Source organism: Ostrea edulis, chromosome 3, assembly GCF_947568905.1.
Source record: "Ostrea edulis chromosome 3, xbOstEdul1.1, whole genome shotgun sequence".
In the NCBI taxonomy this organism is placed as follows: domain Eukaryota; kingdom Metazoa; phylum Mollusca; class Bivalvia; order Ostreida; family Ostreidae; genus Ostrea; species Ostrea edulis.
In genome coordinates this window covers 19,050,217-19,070,207 of record NC_079166.1, presented here as the reverse complement: position 1 = coordinate 19,070,207, position 19,991 = coordinate 19,050,217, and the positions used below count along the sequence as shown (strand labels likewise).

General features: G+C 34.8%; 1 protein-coding gene across 2 annotated transcripts in view; it reads right to left on the bottom strand.

Annotated features, from left to right (window-relative positions):
• Positions 1-6,312: 6,312 nt before the first annotated feature.
• The window catches only part of LOC125674623 (uncharacterized), a 33,107-nt gene continuing 19,428 nt past the window's right edge, over positions 6,313-19,991 (bottom strand). Inside the window, exons 2-3 of one of the 2 annotated variants that reach the window (XM_056157683.1) lie at positions 11,398-12,588; positions 6,313-11,148 (exon numbers count right to left, since the gene is read on the bottom strand). In XM_056157683.1, coding sequence (XP_056013658.1) covers positions 11,414-12,586 — 1,173 coding nt within the window. In that variant the 5' untranslated portion in view covers positions 12,587-12,588 and the 3' untranslated portion in view covers positions 6,313-11,148; positions 11,398-11,413. Of the gene's footprint in view, positions 12,589-19,991 lie in introns of both variants that reach the window. The other variant, XM_056157682.1, reaches the window with a different exon arrangement.

The window sequence follows — 19,991 nt, the reverse complement described above, 5'->3', positions numbered from 1 at the left end:
CGAGAAAAAAGTTAATAATCTTATTTACTGCGATATAGATTCGACTGATCAGGCGAGTCATGCCGCCCGGAGGCCTATTTTTTTTTTTATATCATTCTAGATATATCTCGCAAAACTGAACAAATTTTTTTCTACATGTCCTATGGAAATTTTCTTAAGAAAAAAGTTATTAATTGCGACATTTATCAGACTGTTAAGGCGAGTCATAAGGCCCGTGGGCCTTTTTCTTGATATCGTTTGAAAGATCTTGCAAACCTGAACAACTTTTGGTCTACATGTTTTATCAAAAGTTTCTCCAGAAAAAAGCTATTGATTGTGACACTAATCAAACTCTTCAGGCGAGCCATGAGGCCTGTTCGCCTTTTTCATGATGTTGTTTGAAACATCTTGCAAAAGTGAACAACTTTTGCTCTAGATGTCTCATTAAAAGTTTCTTCACTAAAATGTTATAGATTACAACAATAACCCAACTGTTCAGGTGAGCAATGAGACCCGCAGGCCTTATTCTTAACATCGTTAGTAACGCTTGCGAATCTGAACAACTTTTGTTCTACATGTCTTATCAAAAGTTTCTCGAGAAAAAAGTTATTAATGTTATTAATTGTGATACAAATTCGACTGTTCAGGCGAGCCATGACGCCCGCAGGCCTATTTTTTGATATCATTAGATAGATCTTGCAAAACTGAACAACTTTTATTCTACATGTCTTATCAAAAGTTTCGTGAGAAAAAACTTAATCATTGTAACAGAAACTCAATGGTTCAGGCAAGCCATGAGGCCCATGGGCCCATTTCTTGGTACAGCACGAAAGATCTCAATAAACTGTACAACTTTTGTTATATATGTCTAAACAGAATATTTACGAGTATAACGTTATGCGACATTTATCACTGTTAAGGCGAGTCATAAGGCCCGTGGGCCTTTTTCTTGATATCGTTTGAAAGATCTTGCAAAACTGAACAACTTTTGTTCTACATGTCTTATCCAAAGATTTTCGAGAAAAAAGTTAGTAATTGTGACACTGATGAAACTGTTCAGGCGAGCCATGAGGCCCGTTGGCCTTTTTCATGATGTTGTTCGAAAGATCTTGCAAAACTGAACAACTTTTGTTCAAGATGTCTTATTAAAAGTTTCTTGACAAAAATGTTATAGATTGCAACAATAACCCAACTGTTCAGGTGAGCCATGAGACCCGCAGGCCTATTTATTAACATCGTTAGTTAACGCTTGCGAAACTGAACAACTTTTGTTCAACATGTCTTGTCAAAAGTTTCTCGAGAAAAAAGTTATTAATGTTATTAATTGTGATACAAATTCGACTGTTCAGGCGAACCATGACGCCCGCAGGCCTATTTTTTGATATCATTAGATAGATCTTGCAAACCTGAACAACTTTTATTCTACATGTCTTATCAAAAGTTTCGTGAGAAAAAAGTTAATCATTGTAACAGAAATTCAATGGTTCAGGCGAGCCATGAGGCCTATGGGCCCATTTCTTGATATGACACGAAAGATCTCAATAAACTGTACAACTTTTGTTATATATGTCTAAGCAAAATATTTACGAGTAAAAAGTTATGATTTAAAACGTGGAGAAAAATGAGACACTTTTTTAAACTCCATTTTCGACCCCTACCGAGCTTCCATACTAGGCACTTCCGGAAATTTTTAAAACCCAGGTGCACAACTACAACATGTCGTCTAACATCACTGAAAATTTCAGCACTCTAGCTTTTATCGTTTTTGAGTTTTTGTCTGGACAAAATGGTCATCTGAAAATCGATAAAAGGGGGATAACTTCCAACCGGAAGTGATTTTTCAAAAATTGAAACGGCGGTACAAACTTCAAATGGCAACGCATCAATCCTGAAAATTTCAAGCAAATTGATCCATCCATCTCCGAGAAATCTTCTGCACAAAAATCGGTAAGGAGAAAAAAAAAGAATAATAATAATAATAATAAGAAAAGTGAAAAATCAACAATAGAATAATAGAAGGGTCTTCCGCTGAAGACGGAAGACCCTAATAATAATAAGAAAAGTGAAAAATCAACAATAGAATAATAGAAGGGTCTTCCGCTGAAGACGGAAGACCCTAATAACGAGCTATAACTGTGTTGGGATGCCAACACAAATGTCTCCGAACACCTCCCCATGTCAGAAATGGTTTCTGATGCCAGAAATGCACTCAGGATCCTCAAAGAACCCTAGAAACTAAATTTGGCTGAAATCCGACGGACTTGATTTTTGGCCGCCATTTTGAAAATGGCGGCTCAAAAATAAATTTTGATGGTGGAAATAGACTCGGGGTCACCAAATGACCCTTAAAATAGAATTTCGTTGAAATCCGACAACCTTGACTTTTTGACGGTTTTTTTGTCGCCATCTTGAAACGGCGGCCATTTTGAAAATTTGAAAAGTTGATTGCACCCCTCCTATAAAGTTTGAAGTGGATCAGTCGAAGTATGTTCATAAAATCGGTCGGACAAATTTCTCACTAAAGAAAAGGAAAAATAAGAAGAAAATATTAAGAATAATAAGAAACGGAGCAAAAACAATATGTCTCCGACACTTTGTGTTCGGAGACATAATAATAATAAGAATAATAAGAAACGGAGCAAAAACAATATGTCTCCGACACTTTGTGTTCGGAGACATAATAAGAAACGGAGCAAAAACAATATGTCTCGGACACTTTGTGTTCGGAGACATAATAATAGTTCCGATATTTGGTATTAATATATAATAACTATATAGGAATTATACAATGACAAAATGAAGAAATTGTACTGTAGAAAATCTCATGATTCTATAAAGATTACGAAATTAAGAAGAGACCAGACATGGGCTTCTGGAAATATTATATATCTGATCAGGTGCATTGATGAATAAGCATCCACTGTGGACGAATACTACCCACCGTGAGCTCTATATCTTGATCATCGTGGAGTTATCCGTAGTCAACATCAGAATTTGAATAATGACCCAACAATTGATATTATATGAAACATGTCAAACAGTATTTGACCAGAAGACAGGTTGTAAGAACCAACCAAACAAAAAACAACACCAAGTATCTCGTTGTGTTCTCTTTCTGAGGCAAAATGTTTACCATGATCTTGTAAATTGAATAGTCCGTGGTCACAATCAGTGATCAAAGAACGGCTTAACACTTCAATCAGCATTGTGCTTAATGACAAGTGATATTTCCAAATAAGATTGATAACGACCACAGCATTTGCGAAATGCTGACTTTAAACGAGACCGTCGAAACCCCTCTAATATCAACGTATTTTTCAATAGCTTGCCTCGATCTTAAAAAATGACCATACGCAGAAAATACTCTCTTACCGAGTCATTATTATTGTTGTTATAATACCGCACGTCCATTGCGCTTACACATTATGACACTTAACATTTATGTCAATCGCCTAAAGTGAACTACTTCACTAAATTATCTTACACTTGTTCAAGTGTTACAGAAAGGTGAATATAACGAACAGTGATCAATCATATAACTCCAATAATTGTGCAAACACGGATCCCTGAATATACATGTACCAGAGGTGGGATCAGGTGCCTAGGAGGAGCAAGCATCCCCTATTGACCAGTAACATCTCCTGTGTGCAAAAACGGCCTAACAAACCGAAGGAAACACGTCAGGGAGCATTCGACCCAATTATACCGAGTGAAGTAGGCCACAGGCCCATCTGCGCAGCAAGGCTCTAAAGGTAACATGTGTGTAAAAGAAAAACATGACAAAATCAGCAAAAAATAGATGTAATCTCTGCAAACGTGTACAGAAAATATTATTATTTCTAATGTTCATATATTGAGTCCTAGTTCAATTAATTATCGCCTCATAATCTAAAACATTATATATGCTGTAGATGAAAGGATCGATATTCGTGTAGTTAATTGCTATCAACACATTCCGATCTCGGATATCCAGTTGACACTTTTGGCTAAACATGTCAGCCATAGCGCGAGCTATTGTCCTGTATAAATTGACAAGCTTTATGTGTTTTATTTATGTCCAGGTACATTTATGGTACCTTCACATTCACGGATTGTTCTTACGGGTCTTTAAGTATTCCACAAATCCGTAAACGTACACGGAATGTTACGATTTAGACACGGATACCGACGATTGCTTTACGAATGCTTGCGATTGACTACGAGTCGGAGATCCATAAAGACTCGTAAGAAAAATCCGTGATTGTGAAAGTGGTATTAATCATAAAGTTTAAGTATGTAGTCGTAAAGTAATCTTGTCTATACGTAAAGCGCTCGTAATGACTCCGAACAATCCGTAAAGCGATTGTAACTCGACGTGAATAAACTCGTAAATACCACTTAGGCATTCGTAAAAATCCGTAAACAACTCGTAAACTATCCGTAACATATCGTAAACCAACCGCAAATATTCGTAAAAAAAACTTTTACGAGTGTTTTACGGATTCTTATGAGCAGTTTACGTGTTCTTACGATCAGTTTACGATACTTACGGATTGTTACAAGTTATTTACGGAAAATGAAATCCGTGGACAAACGTGATTTTTTTTGACATGTCAAAAAATTTGCCCCTACCTTCGCGGATCCTTACGAGTGTGTGTGAATTGTGACGAGTTATTAACGGATACCAACGAGTGATTTACAAATGCTTGCGATTGATTATGAGTCGGAGATACGTAAGGACTCGTAAGAAAAATCCGTGAGTGTGAAGGTTGTATAAATGGGAGTCGGCTTAAAATTGGATCTTTAATTGGAAGTAATTGTCGCGTAATCTATTGGCCAATGTATAGTAATAGATGACTACGTGGACAACATATGCATGTGTATGGTGAAAGGTGAAGATAACGAACAGTGATCAATCTCACAACTTCTATAAGCAATACAAAATAGATAGTTGGGCAAACACGGACCCCTGGACGCACCAGAGGTGGGGTCAGGTGCCTAATAGGAGTAAACATCCCCTGTCGACCCGTCACACCCACCGTGAGCCCTATATACTGATCAGGTAAACAGAGTTATCCGTAGTCTCAATGGCATAGGAATGTATATTAATAACTAATAAAAACATTTATTCTGTACAAAAAACAAGAGAAACCTAATAAAACTACGTTAGATAGTCGGTTTTAATGTAAAGAAATATATAAGGAAGAATTATTCTTTTGCAAGACAAGAATTATTTAAGCACCAAGATTACATCTTCATGTATCTATTTTGAGGTTAAAGGGTATTTGAATTAATTAAATACTGATGTTATTACTGAAATATATAATATTGAGCAATTTTCGTTGAATTACTTTTTTGATGACAAAATAACAGTTAATGATACAAATTAAGAGTTGGACAAACATGACCCCCTGGATCTACCAGATGTGGGATCAGGTGCCCAGGAAGAGCAAAACACCCCCTGTCGATCGGTCACACCTGTCGTGAGCTCTACATGTGTATATCTTGATCAGGTAATCGGAGTAATCCAGTCAAAAATCAGTGTATACAGAACGGCCTAACAATTGGTAGGATATACGTTAGGCAACATTTGACCTATTACTAAGTTATATGATATACCATTCTTCATTTTACAAGGTGATCGTTCTCGAAGTTCTGAAATATATTCCTAAAAGATCAAGAGCAAAATAGTGCATTGATATTGATTTCACGTTCGTTTTATCATCTCATGAGAAAGCAAATTGCTCATTTACAATGCGTGATCTTAATTTCATTTTGGAAACTGAATTTTTAAACCATGTGTACATGTTTCTTCTTTTGGATTTAAGAAACTATCTATGAACTTGTTTACTTACTTTTACCATAACTGAATTATTATTACAAAATGAATCACTATTAAGGATTTGGGAAGTTACTGCTTTACGTTCACCTTACCAACCCACACTACCATCTATCAGTACTATCAGTGCTTTGATTACTGATATAACTAAACATTTCTTGAACATGGTACATGTGATGAGTTTGTTGGACAATTTACACGATGACCTTCTATCAACTAAACCCCACAAAAAAAATAACAAACGAAGCTAGTTTCACTGTATGAATATCACCGTCACTATGAGGTGACGTAATTCCTAACGTCTGGCCTCTGACATTGTATAATAAGCAGCCTTTCCTAGGTTGTGACAATATACCAATGGTGATACCGTACATGAACTAATAACCAAACTAATATTCATATTAACAATTTTCCCCAAAGAATGTAAGAAAAACAATTCTGGTAATTTGCAGCTTATTTTTGTTGTACATTACAAATGAAAAGATAAGAAAGAGTACCATTGTGTGAATTTGTCATTCAATTTATTGAAATAACAAATGACTACCAACTAATATTGCATATTACAAAATCATACATAACAATGAATTGGCTGGGCTCACATCAGAGAATTGACTAATAACTACAAATTGACTATATAGTGTTTATAACAGGTTGACTAGTCACATGACACAAGTAGCCCAGCCAATAAAACCTAAACAAATGCTAAAAAGTAATAACTACAGCCAAAAGGTGGTGCACAAAAAGGGTCCACATAAAATCAATCTTATAATGGCTTAGTGAAGCATAATAAAAAGGGGAGGAGGGGAAGTGGTGGTTGTTGGAAATTTCCATGCTTGAAAACAAAGGAAAAATTCGCCAGAATGAATTGAATAGGTCATAAGTAATTAATTGTTCCATTGGTCAGCGACAGGTAAAGCGGTCAGTTTGAAGACGCATTACAGGTGGAAATCGTAAAAATTAGAAAATCATCATGGTGTACGGTACATAAATACGAACTTTCAAAATTTGAATATAAAACAATTGATTGTACCAATAAATGTTTATTGATATTCACAATTTTCCCCAACAAATGTAAGATAAACAATTCAGGTAATTTGCAGCTTGTTTTTGCTGTACGCTACAAATGAAAAGATAAGAAAGAGTACCATTGTGTGAATTTGTCATTCAATTTATTGAAATAACAAATGACTACCAACTAATATTGCATATTACATAATCATACATAACAATGAATTGACTGGGCTTACATCAGATAATTGACTAATAACTATAAATTGACTAGATCGTGTTTATAACAGGCTGACTAGTCACATGACACAAGTAGCCCGGCCAATAAAACATGAACAAATGCTAAAAAAAAAAAGCAATAACTTTAGCAAAAAGATGGTGCGGTTTATATGTTTTATGTACATCGTTTCCTTCAAATGGGTAAAACTGTTATTCATCATGTAACTAAAAACTTTTAAAAACCTAAAATGGACAGAATGGACCACCTTTAAATCATTATTGGTCAGAATTACTGTCAGTAGTAATCAGGAATAGGATGAACGATAATGAATAGTGTTACTTTTGTATTGATATGTAGTGAAGTGAATATCTTATTGAGTTTACACTGGATTAATAAAGATATATGCTCTTCATCATGAATACTTGTTTTGAGGGGGTTAGATATCTGACTGAACACTAACTATGAATAATTCAATTTCATTTGTAACACGCAATCCAATTGACTGAATATTCGTAAAAATCAGTACACTGTATACATTTCAGATCTTACTTATTGATCAATATTGATAAGGACATGTTAGATTACTCTCTCAACGTAATTAATTATAGCTAGTTTAAATAATTAATCAATTTCATCTGACAAAAGGCGAATAATTATATAAAACAAATATAGTTTTAATCTTTTAATACTACTTTGATATCATGGGGAAACTTCAAAACATTTTTATATCAGTGTTTGGTAAGAATGAAATATTTTCATCTTATGTCCTTGTTATTGAGTCACACACAACTCTTATGTAATGTCAATCCGGTATATGTGTGTCTTGCACCGACCCAATGTCACACTTTTCGAAAGAAATCCAACATTTGTGGTAATTTTAAATACCTGGAATACCTGATCCCCACTAGATCTACTGCGCCTAAAAATCCGTCGAATTTGCATGAAATGTAAAAGCTATACACTGATCATTGTATTATCCAGACACTCCCCATAAACATTTCTTTATTGAGAAAAAATGTAAAATGATGAAGGCAGAGCTGCATCTAAAACATCGTATGAGAGAGAGAGAGAGAGAGAGAGAGAGAGAGAGAGAGAGATTTGTGATTGATATAGTATAAAAAAAAAGAACATGTAACGTGTACGCTTGTAAATTAATATCATTACATTATTATCATTATTATTATTATTATTTACATTTGTTTGGTTGTTTTTAAGTTTACATAATGGACTATTTCTTGATTTAAAAAAATTATTATAAATTGTCTAGCTTGATAAGCATTCTCATCGGACATAATCTACAGATATTTTTCTTTATTTGTTAAAAAGTGCCTCCGTGGCCGAGTGGTTAGAGCATCGCGCTCAAAATCACACGGCCTCTCACCTCTGTCGGTGCGGGTTCGAATCCTGCTCGCGCTGATAAGTGAGAAAGTTTCCCAGTTTACTTTTGGAAGGTCCGTGGTCTCTTCCCAGGTATATTGTGTACTTATGGGTTCTCTCTTCCACCAATAAAAAACTGGGCTCCACCAGATAACTGAAAAATTGTTGAGTGTGGCGGAAAACATCAATCAATCATTATTTGTTAAATTATATTTTTTTAAAGTATGTTTAGTAATATCCTCAAAACACATGTCTGTCATCTTTATAAGGGACATTCAATCAGTGAATGAATCTCATCTTCCACACAATTCATGTCGCACATCCTATAAAGTCTTCCACTTCTTCCAAGGGTTGTTTTCTGTCCTTTCGTGTTTGTACTTTTTTTTTCATATCTTCCACTTTCAATTCTGAGGTTATGTACGCTTATTTTAAATTTACATATATTTTTTCTTTCTTCATAACTTTTTAAAGACAGATAATGTTCAATTTCAAAACTTCTTTTTATGTAGAAGTATGTTGTAAGTTTACTGGACAGACAACTCTCTTCTCATTTCATAAACCATTAATTTACATTTAGACAATAATATGCCCATTTTCTGATATATTTTACTTTTGAAAACCAACTATTTATTTTGTACAACTATCCAAGATTATATTTTCTTTTATGCATTGTATAATAATGAGTTCTCAGACATGCTCTGAAGTCTATGGTATTAAAATTTATTGATCGATTGCTGTTTAACGGCCCTCACGAGAATATTTATATACGGAGATATCACCAATGCCGGTGAAGGACTGCAAAATTTAGGCCTATGTTCGGTGCTTATGGTCTTTGAGCAGGGAGGGATCTTTATCGTGCCACACCCGCTGTGACACGGGACCTCGGTTTTTGCGGTCTCATCCGAAGGGCCACCCCATATAGTCGCCTTCTACAACAAGCAAGGGGTACTGAGGACCTATTCTAACCCGGATCCCCACGGAATATGGCATTAAGAGAAAATTGCTACAATGATAGCATAAAACATTAAATGTCTATCCAGTTCTGATAAAACTGTCATGTTTGTATTTTTCTTCCCTGATCAGTGCTAAATTTACAATCAAAATTAAATGTTTCGTATAGACATTTATCTTTGCCTTGCATGATACACTCCATATTTCTGACCCATAAGTAACTATGTGTTTGATGGTCTGATCAAATGTATGTAGTAAAGTTTTAATGAATGGATCTGTTGATTTTATATCTTTGTATAATTTAAATGATGACTTTAACGCATTGTTATACAAATGAGACTTTGTCTCTTTGAACAAAACAGAATAGTAGAGTAATATACCTAAATGTTGATATGTTTTAACACATTCTATATCTTCACCATTAATTGTACACTTTTCTTTTATTAAATTCCACTTTTGTTGAAGATCATTATTTTTTTGTTTTGTAAGAAGTGATTTTCTGCAATATTTGTACAATAGATCAAGTTTTTGTCGCAAAGATTGCTGGTTATCCGATATCAATGCTCAGTAATCTACATATAATAAAGTTCCTATTCGTTGGTTTTTTTTAAGTGAGACTGAGTTTACATTGTCTTTATCAAGCAAATTTGAAAGATCATTTCAGACTATTTTGAATAAATTTGGGCTTAAAAAACATAACTTTGTCTTACTCTTAGTTCAGGTGAGCAAGGTTTAGATAATTTACTATTGATTTTAATCGAGATATTACTGTATCTGAACATACTGCATATTATTTTGTAGAATAGTCTATTTAAATTTAATTAAAGGAGTTTAAGTGTTATGTATTATTGTACACCTATCAGTGTCGATTTCACATCGTAATTGCGATGTCAAAGACAAAGATTATACAAAGCACTAAAATGAACAACGATACGAACAGTTAGATTGTCGGGACGATATATCCCTTCCTCAAGACAAACGAAAAGATTTGAATGAGATGGCTAAAGTTATGCCAAAGAAACACTAACATTAAAACTACGCTAAATCTACAAGCCTATTTACACAGCATTTACTTGCTAATCCCTTTTCTAGGGAGGGAATAAGTCCAAGTTATATTCGTCCAATGGACTGATCCACAATGCGGATAGTAGTAAAGATTGACATAATTAATCTCTGTAAAGACTAGTTAACTGGTTATGTTAATCAGTGCAAAAGTCATACCTAGTGAGATGTTCTTGTTACTAGGCAGTAAGAATAAATAATTTAAAAAAAGAATAAGCACACAATAACAATATTAAAATCAATAATGACTAATAAAGAAAAGATTTCTATTTAAAAAACTAAAAAAAATTCATGAAAAAGAAAGCAATGCAATGTCGACCAACTCAAGAAACAATCAAATCAGAATAGAACTTCAACTACAGTAATTATTAGGTATTCCCATACTGATCTTCTCTAGGGTAGAAGGGAAAAATAAACTATTACAAAATCACAAAAACTGATAAATGTGTTTAGCAAATAACCACTTGGTTTTGTCAAATGATGGTCAAGGTCACAAAAGTGAATATTTCTATCATGAAAGGTGCATGTAAAGTTTTAGGAAACTAGACCAGTACATGTAAACAGTCTTGTAAATCAAAATGTAGTCTAGTAATGTGAAACTAGTAAACAAAGATTTAAGCTAGCAATGAAATGAAAAATGTGACTGTAGTGTTGGGTACATGATCAAATCAGTAAATGAAGTTCATAATGTAGTAAAGGTTTAGAATGCTCCACAGTCTGTAGCTTTATTGCCCTGTGGAAATTGAAAGTAATTATAAATCATTTATTTACCCGAAATATATCGCTTATAACGTTAACAAAAATCGTAGCAACTCTTTCAGTAGAAATTCATATATCTGTTTGCCTTTTATATCTCAATTTTTGGTTCTTTTTTTCAGTTAATATCAAAATTAACAATGCAAGAATGAATTGGTAAGCATTTGAGATTTATCATTACTCAAAATTTTGACTTATTTTTGTTGGAACATGAAACACTACACACCATTTTATGACACCGACTAAGCAAGTAGTTTTAGATAGACATGGGTTTCCCCATCCTTGACTTTTCGGTTTGTTATCAGGAACTGTGAGCCAGCAGGGTAAACCCTCTCCTCTTCTTTGTACACCGCAAACTCCTCAATGTTTCGTGGTTGCCATTGACAATCGCAGGTATTGTCAAACTCAAAGATAGTTGAGTGCTTACTTTCTTCGTCGAATTCCTCTGTGGGAAAAGGTAAAGCTTTGGTGGGGTTTACAGAGCTTGAAACAAACGACAACCAGACGAATTTGAGACCTTTCTGATATTTTTTTTGATCGCTTTTCGTGAGCATCATTTTTCTGTATGTTTTCGAACTTTCCTTTTTCAATTTTTGCCAGTACATCAGCAGCATTTGATAAACTAGAACGTATGGTCCCAAGGCCAAATCATCGGCGGTTGGTTTATATCCGTTTACTTTCTGGCGTCGAAGTGCAGTGTTGACCCTTGTATACAATCTTGTTTCCTCATTCGTGTAAACGTTTACTATTGTCCTATAGAACTCTTCTCGGCTTTCGGATTTTTGTATTTCCTCGCTATATTCCTCACAGGAGAGAAACACAGACTCTGAAAGCTTGTCACGTATAAGTTTCCATCTATCAGTGGTATTCATTTCATGAAATATGTCTTTCAAAATAACTGATAATGGTTTTGAAGAATCGATGGCATTGGGATGAAACGTATTCTTGTACGCTGCTATTGCCAATCCAAAAAGACCAAATCCCTGTATTTCCGCAACTTGTCCATTCAGTTGAAAGGTATCAACTTCTTGTATTTTTTTTTCACCTACAAATTTACGCAAAAGGTCAGAAACTTCTTTGTATCCGAATTTCTCTGCTATCTCAAATGCCGTAAGTCCACCATCGTCCCCAATTTCAGATTTTCCTTTCTTTGCTTTACCATAAGTATCAATGCCAGAAAAATGCAGAAGTTTTGAGACGGCTATGCTGTTATTCCACCAAACAGCTTGCTGTAGGACAGTCCAACGACGGTTTTCTGGAACACAGTTCAATAAATAAGACTTCTTCTCATTATCTGGACATCCGATAATATCCCACACTTTTCCCCATCTGCCAGACTTCGCAGCTTTCACAAGTTTAGCAAGGTCTTTGTGTTCCTCTTCAATGGAACTAAACATTGTTGAAACGTCACTCATATCTGAAAAATAATTGAATTAGATTAAATACTTGTATATAAATAAGAAATACATTTTTTGACATTTAAACCGCTGTAATGTACAGATATATGGTCTTTCAATAATAATATATTTTATCTATCTATTTATCTATCTATTGTTGTAGAAGATTGAAATCCCGTGGAGATCCGGGTTAAAACAGGTCTCCAGTACCCCTTGCTTGTCGTAAAAACCGACTAAATGGGGCGGTCCTTCGAATGAGACCGCAAAAACCGAGGCCCCGTGTCACAGCTGGCGTGGCACGATAAAGATCCCTCCCTGCTCAATGGCCATAAGCGCCGAGCACAGGCCTACATTTTTCAGCCCTTCACCGGTAGTGGTTATGTCTCCATATGAGTGAAATATTCTCGAGAGGGACGTTAAACAATATTCAATCAATCAATTAGAAGATTGAAACGTGTGTCATTCTGTTTGTATAACTTTGATACTGGCATACATAAGTACAAAATGCTAGATACATCATGCTTGCATGCTTTTGAAGGATCTTAATTCACGATTGACATTTACGAAACTTAGATATATCATATAAGGTAAAAGGAATGGAAATGATTAATTTTGATGTAAGAGCTGTACGTTTGCTTTGAACGAACCATGATACTGGTAAATTGATTAGTATGTGAGGTGTTTAGATGCTTGAAAACTCTTCAACATAATCTAGAAAAAGCTCTATTTGCTTCAATTATTTAGATTTTTAATTTTTTGCACATATCATTGGTTCATTATGCAATGTAGCATTACTGTAATTATTAGTTAGGTGTCAAGGAGGAATAAACATCTCCTATTGTCTGTCGCACCAATCACAAATTGTGGGTCCTATGAAAAGTGAAGATAACGAGCAGCGATCAATCTCATAACTCCTATAATCAATAGAAAATAAAGAGTTGGACAAACACGGATCCCTGGATATACCAGAGATTTCATCAGATGCCGTTGAGGAGTAAGCATCTCCTGTCGACCGGTCACACCCGCTGTGAGCCCTATATCTTTATCAGGTAAACGGAATTATCCGTAGTCTTTACTCTCTTTATTGCTTAAGTGATATGTCTTATCACATCAGGTACAATGTATGCATAAATACATAAAATTGGCATTGTATAACGGTGTACAAATTCAAACAAGCAACGGAGAATAACTTTTAAACAAGGTTTTCTTGCAATTTAAATGCAAGACATAAATATTTCCCTAAATTACAAAGTTCGTGTACATTATGAACACTTAATAACTTTACAAATTTGAAACGAGATGGTTTTTGCCAATAATATATATTTGACCAGAGGTGGGATCAGGTTTCTAGGAGGAGTAACCACCCCATGTCGACCGGTCACATCCGGCCTGAGCACTATATATTGATCAGGCAAACGGATTTATTCGTAGTCAAAAATCAATGTGCCAAGAATGACCTAACAAATCGGTACAAAACACGTCAGATAGCATTTGACCCATCTATTGTTGATATATCAATATAATTTCTGGGGAGAAATTTGTTGGTAGCAAGTGTAGGAAATATGCACTAGCTCTTGTTGTTTCTTTGCAAAGCATGATACTAAGTACCAGACATTAAGACATGATTTGTTTATTGACATTTGTTAAACAGAGGCAGATCCAGTGATTTGGAAAAGCGGGGTCCAGCAAGGGGGTCCAGAAAATTTATCTAAGATCTGTTTTAGATCATATCCGATGATTTGATGAAAATGGATATGTGTATTATTCATCGCTAGCTAATCTTCATCAGTTAAAGACACTTTTTGAACATTTTTGTGGGTAAAATTCTACTAACATTTTGTAAATCTGGTCAAAATCTACTTCAACATCAGAGGGAACATGCATTAAAGGAAGTCCTGCCACTCTGATGTAGGCAGAAAATGGAATATGGAATGTTTAATGTCATGAATGCAAATGGAAATGTTTTACAGGACAGTCAGGAAATTTCTGGTTAATGCTAAACAAAAACCTGCATAGATGTCCCAGAGAAAAGGGGAGTGTGTGTTCTAACCTCCGTAACCCCCTTCCCCTCTGGATATGACTATGTTAGGTTTGTAATGTAAGTGAATGAATTAAGATTCTTCATGATAGGCAGTTGCATTACTGATAATTTTAATTTCATATGTGTGTGTTAATTGATTGACTATTTTCTCAAATGACCTAACAAATCAACATTGTAAAATTTATATGATGATTTACATAAGCATTAATTTGCCTTTATTATATAGAATGTAACTCAATTGAATTAAGGCGTCCCATACAAAAATAAAGTAAAATAGATGCATAAAATGGTCTTATGTGTTTTAATGAACAATATACCAGAACGAAACGACATTTAAACCGATACCCAGTAGGCTTCCATATTTTTTCATCGAGCCATGTGTTTATCATCACGAGACTATCACGTGACATTATATATTTAGAACTGACAAAAAATATTGTGATAATTGCGAAAGTGCAACGATATCGGTTACATACAGGCCGACTCTTTTAATATTGAAAAACAGAACTTAATTTACATTAACTGAAAAGTCTTGGGAGCAAGTTCTCCAAGAAATGAAGGAAGTTTAAAATGCATCTAATGCAGCATATATCTTAATTTTCGAGAATATGCAAGAGATTATCAGATGCGGAAAGAGGTTTCTTTTTGCGGAAAGAGGTTTCTTTTAATGTCAGAAGTTGTTCTCAACACTTTTCGTATATATCAATATAATAGGAATATAAATATAGAAATTATAGATATTAAGCACCGTAAATCGTTGCACTTTTGCATTTACTGCAGCTGGTCGCAATAAATTATGTAAATTAAACGCAGTGTTAATCGGAATCAGGAGATTTCAAGGTAACAATATACATGTAAAGTGAACGTCACCTTCGCGAAAACTAGATTTGATAAATGCAGAATAATTGATATGAAAAAGAAATGTTATACATTTATTGCATGATAGTAAGGGAGATATGAAGATTTATTCACCCAAGAAAAATCATATTCCCGGAACAGTCATGCAATGAATTGTTTATTATACCGAAACAAAACAAGACTACAAAAATGCATTTGAAATTGGGGTCCGCTCATCTATACATTATATTCAGCTGAGATTGCCCTAACAGTAACACAGCGCCGTCAACGTATTAGACGGTACAAACAATGAAATGCAAGGTGAAGATAACGAACAGTGATCAATCTCATAACTCCTATAAGCAATGCAAAATAGATAGTTGGGCAAACACGGACCCCTGGACACACCAGCGATGGGATCAGGTGCCTAGGAGGAGTAAGCATCCCCTGTTGACCGGTCACACCCGCCGTGAGCCTTATATCCTGATCAGGTAAACGGAATTATCCGCAGTCAAAATCAGTGTGCCAAGAACGGCTTAACAAATGGTATGAAACACGCCAGACAGCATTTGACCCAATGCGAGGTTGTACTGACGAACTAGATCGTTATAACGACCATAGAATTTGCGAAATGCTGACTTCAATCGAGACTGTTGAAACCCCTGTACCATCAACCTGTTTGTCAATAGCTTACCTCGATTTTAAAAACTGACTATACGCAGAACAAACTCTTGCATATCGAATCAATTGAGATATATAAACACCATATGCAGGTGATAATGGAATATTGCTACACAAATATGGGAAGTTGACGATGGAGAAGCTGAAATCATCCCGTTTTTCATACAGTTGAGTTGTCAGTTTGCCGTTAATGTCTACTTTCAATAAAATATCCAAGTATGAAGCAGAAGTGGACGTTTCTGTGATGTACTTCATTTCGAGCTCACAGGGATATATCAAATCGACATATGAATGAAAGCTATTATTGTTAATAGACAAAACGTCATCGATATATCGAAATGTCGAATTGAAGGCCACAGCGAGAGATTTTTTCTTCTCACGTAGAAGTTTTTGAATCAATTCTGCTTCATATGAATATAGAAACAGGTCAGCTAACAAAGGAGCGCAATTCATGCCCATGGGAATTCCATCAGACTGTTTGAAGACCTGATCACTAAAGACCACAAAGATATTGTCAATGAGGAACTCTAGCATATTTTTTATTTCAACTTCAGAGTACTTGTGCGTGGAATCAGAGTGGTGTTTAACAAAGTAAGTTTTTTTAATGACTGATCTCTAGATATGAATATTTCCGTTTTCCGTTTTTGTTGAAGAAGCAACTGTCTATGATGTCAAAAAGTCTAGTCTTTAATTTATCGTGAGGAATGGTCATGTAAAGTGTTGAAAAGTCATAGGTTTTAATGTTATTGATTTGGGGAAAATTCTGCGATTTCAAGTTTACTAAAAATACAGTGGTATGATAACCAGTTTTTGTATTTCCATTCACCTTGAATGCTGATTTACTTGCTTGTTTTTGTATCAACCAAAACCTGGCGATCTTTAAAGTGTGTATCAGAGACCCACATATTTTCTGCCTTTCGAAATTATGAAAGTACAATGACTCGAACTTATTGTGACATCGCACCGAACTTCGTCTACCTTGACGTTATATTTACGGAAAGTGCACCAGACTGCCCAAGTAGTAAATATGACGAGGAGATATGATGTTTGAGAGGGATATATGAAGTTTTGTCATCCCTGGCACGTGACTGTCTAGACCAATTAGATTAAGCGTTGCATAGAATTATCATACTGAGGTATAATAATATATGATTATATGATAAGCATTTGACAAGAAAATTGTTCATGTATATTGCTTATCACTTGATAACGGTAGTAAATAAAGACATACTATTATGACACTTTCCCCGCGATACAACTGTAAACAAGTTGTACGTCATGACGTAGGTTTTTATTGTCACGTTATATGGTGCGAAGTGCACTGAGGTACATTTATATACAGCTCTGTAATTGTTCTCATGAAGCCGAGTGGTTAGGCCGTCAGACTCTCGACCGAAAGGTCGTGGGTTCGAGTCCTGACCGCGGCAGGGCTAACGTTGTGTCCTTGGGAAAGGCCCTTTACATGAATTTACCCAAGTGTAAAAGAGGTACCTAGTTATAGACAGAGAAAGATATTGTTAGAATGTTAGTGCTCTAGCGCTTGTAATGGCAGCTTGCACTGTATGCTTCCTAGGAGGCTGAGAAAGTTCTAGATTGATATAAGGTCTGCCGGGGTAATAATGTACATTGATTATTGTAAAGCGCTTTGAGCAGCATACGCTGGAAAAGGCGTTATATAAAACCAATTATTATTATTAATCATTAATTTAAAACTAAACTGAGAAACAAAGACATGAAATTTATTTCTGAATGTTCATAAATTCTAGTAAATTTACATCAATTCTAATCTTTTAATCATTGATTGATTACATCTACTTCATATTTATTTTTATTTATGTAGATTAACAACCTTCATTTAAGTAGTTGACCTTTTTGTACTTAATGGACACATTTGAATTTAGAGATTTCAGTTCAACTTTTCTCCATCAACCCCTACCTTTCCCATTGAATTCAATTTTGTAACTTAGAATACATCTCTTCAACGTTGTGGTGATACATAATTTATTTCTGTTGAGACATTGTATTGGGTTTTATGAGATCTTAGATTTTTAATATTGATGTGAATTATGTGCAACTGTAACGATTAATAAATTCATTCATTGGATAATATACACACCAAAACCCTCTTACTTATTGTATATAGTGTATATCTAACATATCAGATATTACTTTTCTCTGTTTCTTAGTTATATGACATTTTAGAATTTTAGAGCTGTACAACCGTAGCACTTTTTTCCAAAATGTCGTGACCTCTTTGCACCGAAAATTTAACTTCAATTATTTATTCCATATTGAACCCAAACTAAACGTGATTGAAAATTTTAATTTGAAAATTTTGATATCGGGGTCAGTAGGAAACTGTACACAAGTTTCATGAGAATCTGAGAGATAGCATGTGTCGACCTTTGCCTGATTTCATAATGGACACCTTCTCCAACTATTAATACTGCTGACATCAAGAGAAATTTTGGACACGTTTTCCTCCGATGAGGTCCATTAAGTGAGCTTCTCCAGATTCTTAAATATTTATATTACTAATAATATTTTCTTCCATGAACCAACCAATTTCAGCACGTGACATAATCCGTACATATAGTCTGTTTTACGATAATTTTCGCACATGCGCATAACTACTTCCGCAGGACAAAGCTATGTTTGAGCAACGTCTTTTATCGTACGAAGTACATATTTCAAGAGAGGACATTAAATGGTTTTTATGTGAAAGTGTATAGGTTGTGACTTTAAAATGTATAATGGGGCCCGATGTTGCGTTCTGACGAAAATTAAGTGATATATTTTTAAAAATATAATAAAAAGTGAGCATTGAACTCGCTACACTATGGGTATATAGGGGAACTTCCGTGTTTACATTGACAATGAAAATTGCAAACTTGGAGATTTCTAACACAAAAAGCTGAAAACTGTCAATGTTCTTACTACTTAAATACCTAAAAATACGCACTGCATGCAGTCATCCCAGATATTCTTGATCATGATACCTCCCCCCCCCCCACACACACACAAACACACACACTTCATATTTCACATTCTTGTCAGATGTCACGCTCAGATTGTCGTTTAAAGAAATTTATAGACACATGATTTTGCGACTAACGCAAGAAGGGCAACGGATAGAAAACCATAGGACTAGAAAATGTGGTACAACACTTTGAAGCTGGTGATCTGTCAAAAATAATGGTAGTACAGGTATCAATTTCATAAATCTATATTCTTATAATTATTTTACATGTAACATTTTCGCACGGCAAATAAGATATACATTGACACACGCAGTGAATGGAAAAGGGAAAAAAATCGACCTTCAATATGATTGTTTTAAATATAGAATTATTTATATTGAATGTTGTTTGTCAATGAAAATATTTCACCTTTGCTTTAATATCACAGGCCTAGTGATTACTTAAAACTTATACGGCACCAATTTTGATGCACCAATTGCGCATTTCGAGAAATAATGTATATTCAGTGATGCTCTACCGAAATGTTTGAAATCCGAAATAACAATGAAGTTTTAGAGCTATTATAGGAAAAAATAGTGTGCCAAAAAAGTGGCGTCAAATTCGTCTAAGGATAAGAGCTATGCATGAGGGAGATAATCCTTAATTTTGAAATGAATTTCTAAATTTTATAACAGCAATTAAATATACATCCGTGTTTTCAAGCTACTTAACGAAGTACTTAGCTACTGGGCTGTAGAGACCCTCGGGGACTAGCAGTCCACCAGCAGAGGCCTCGATCCAGGGGTCATAATGTAAAACTTATACGGTACCAATTTTAATGCACCAGATACGCATTTCGACAAAAAATGTCTCTTCAATGATGCTCAAGCCGACATTGTGGAAA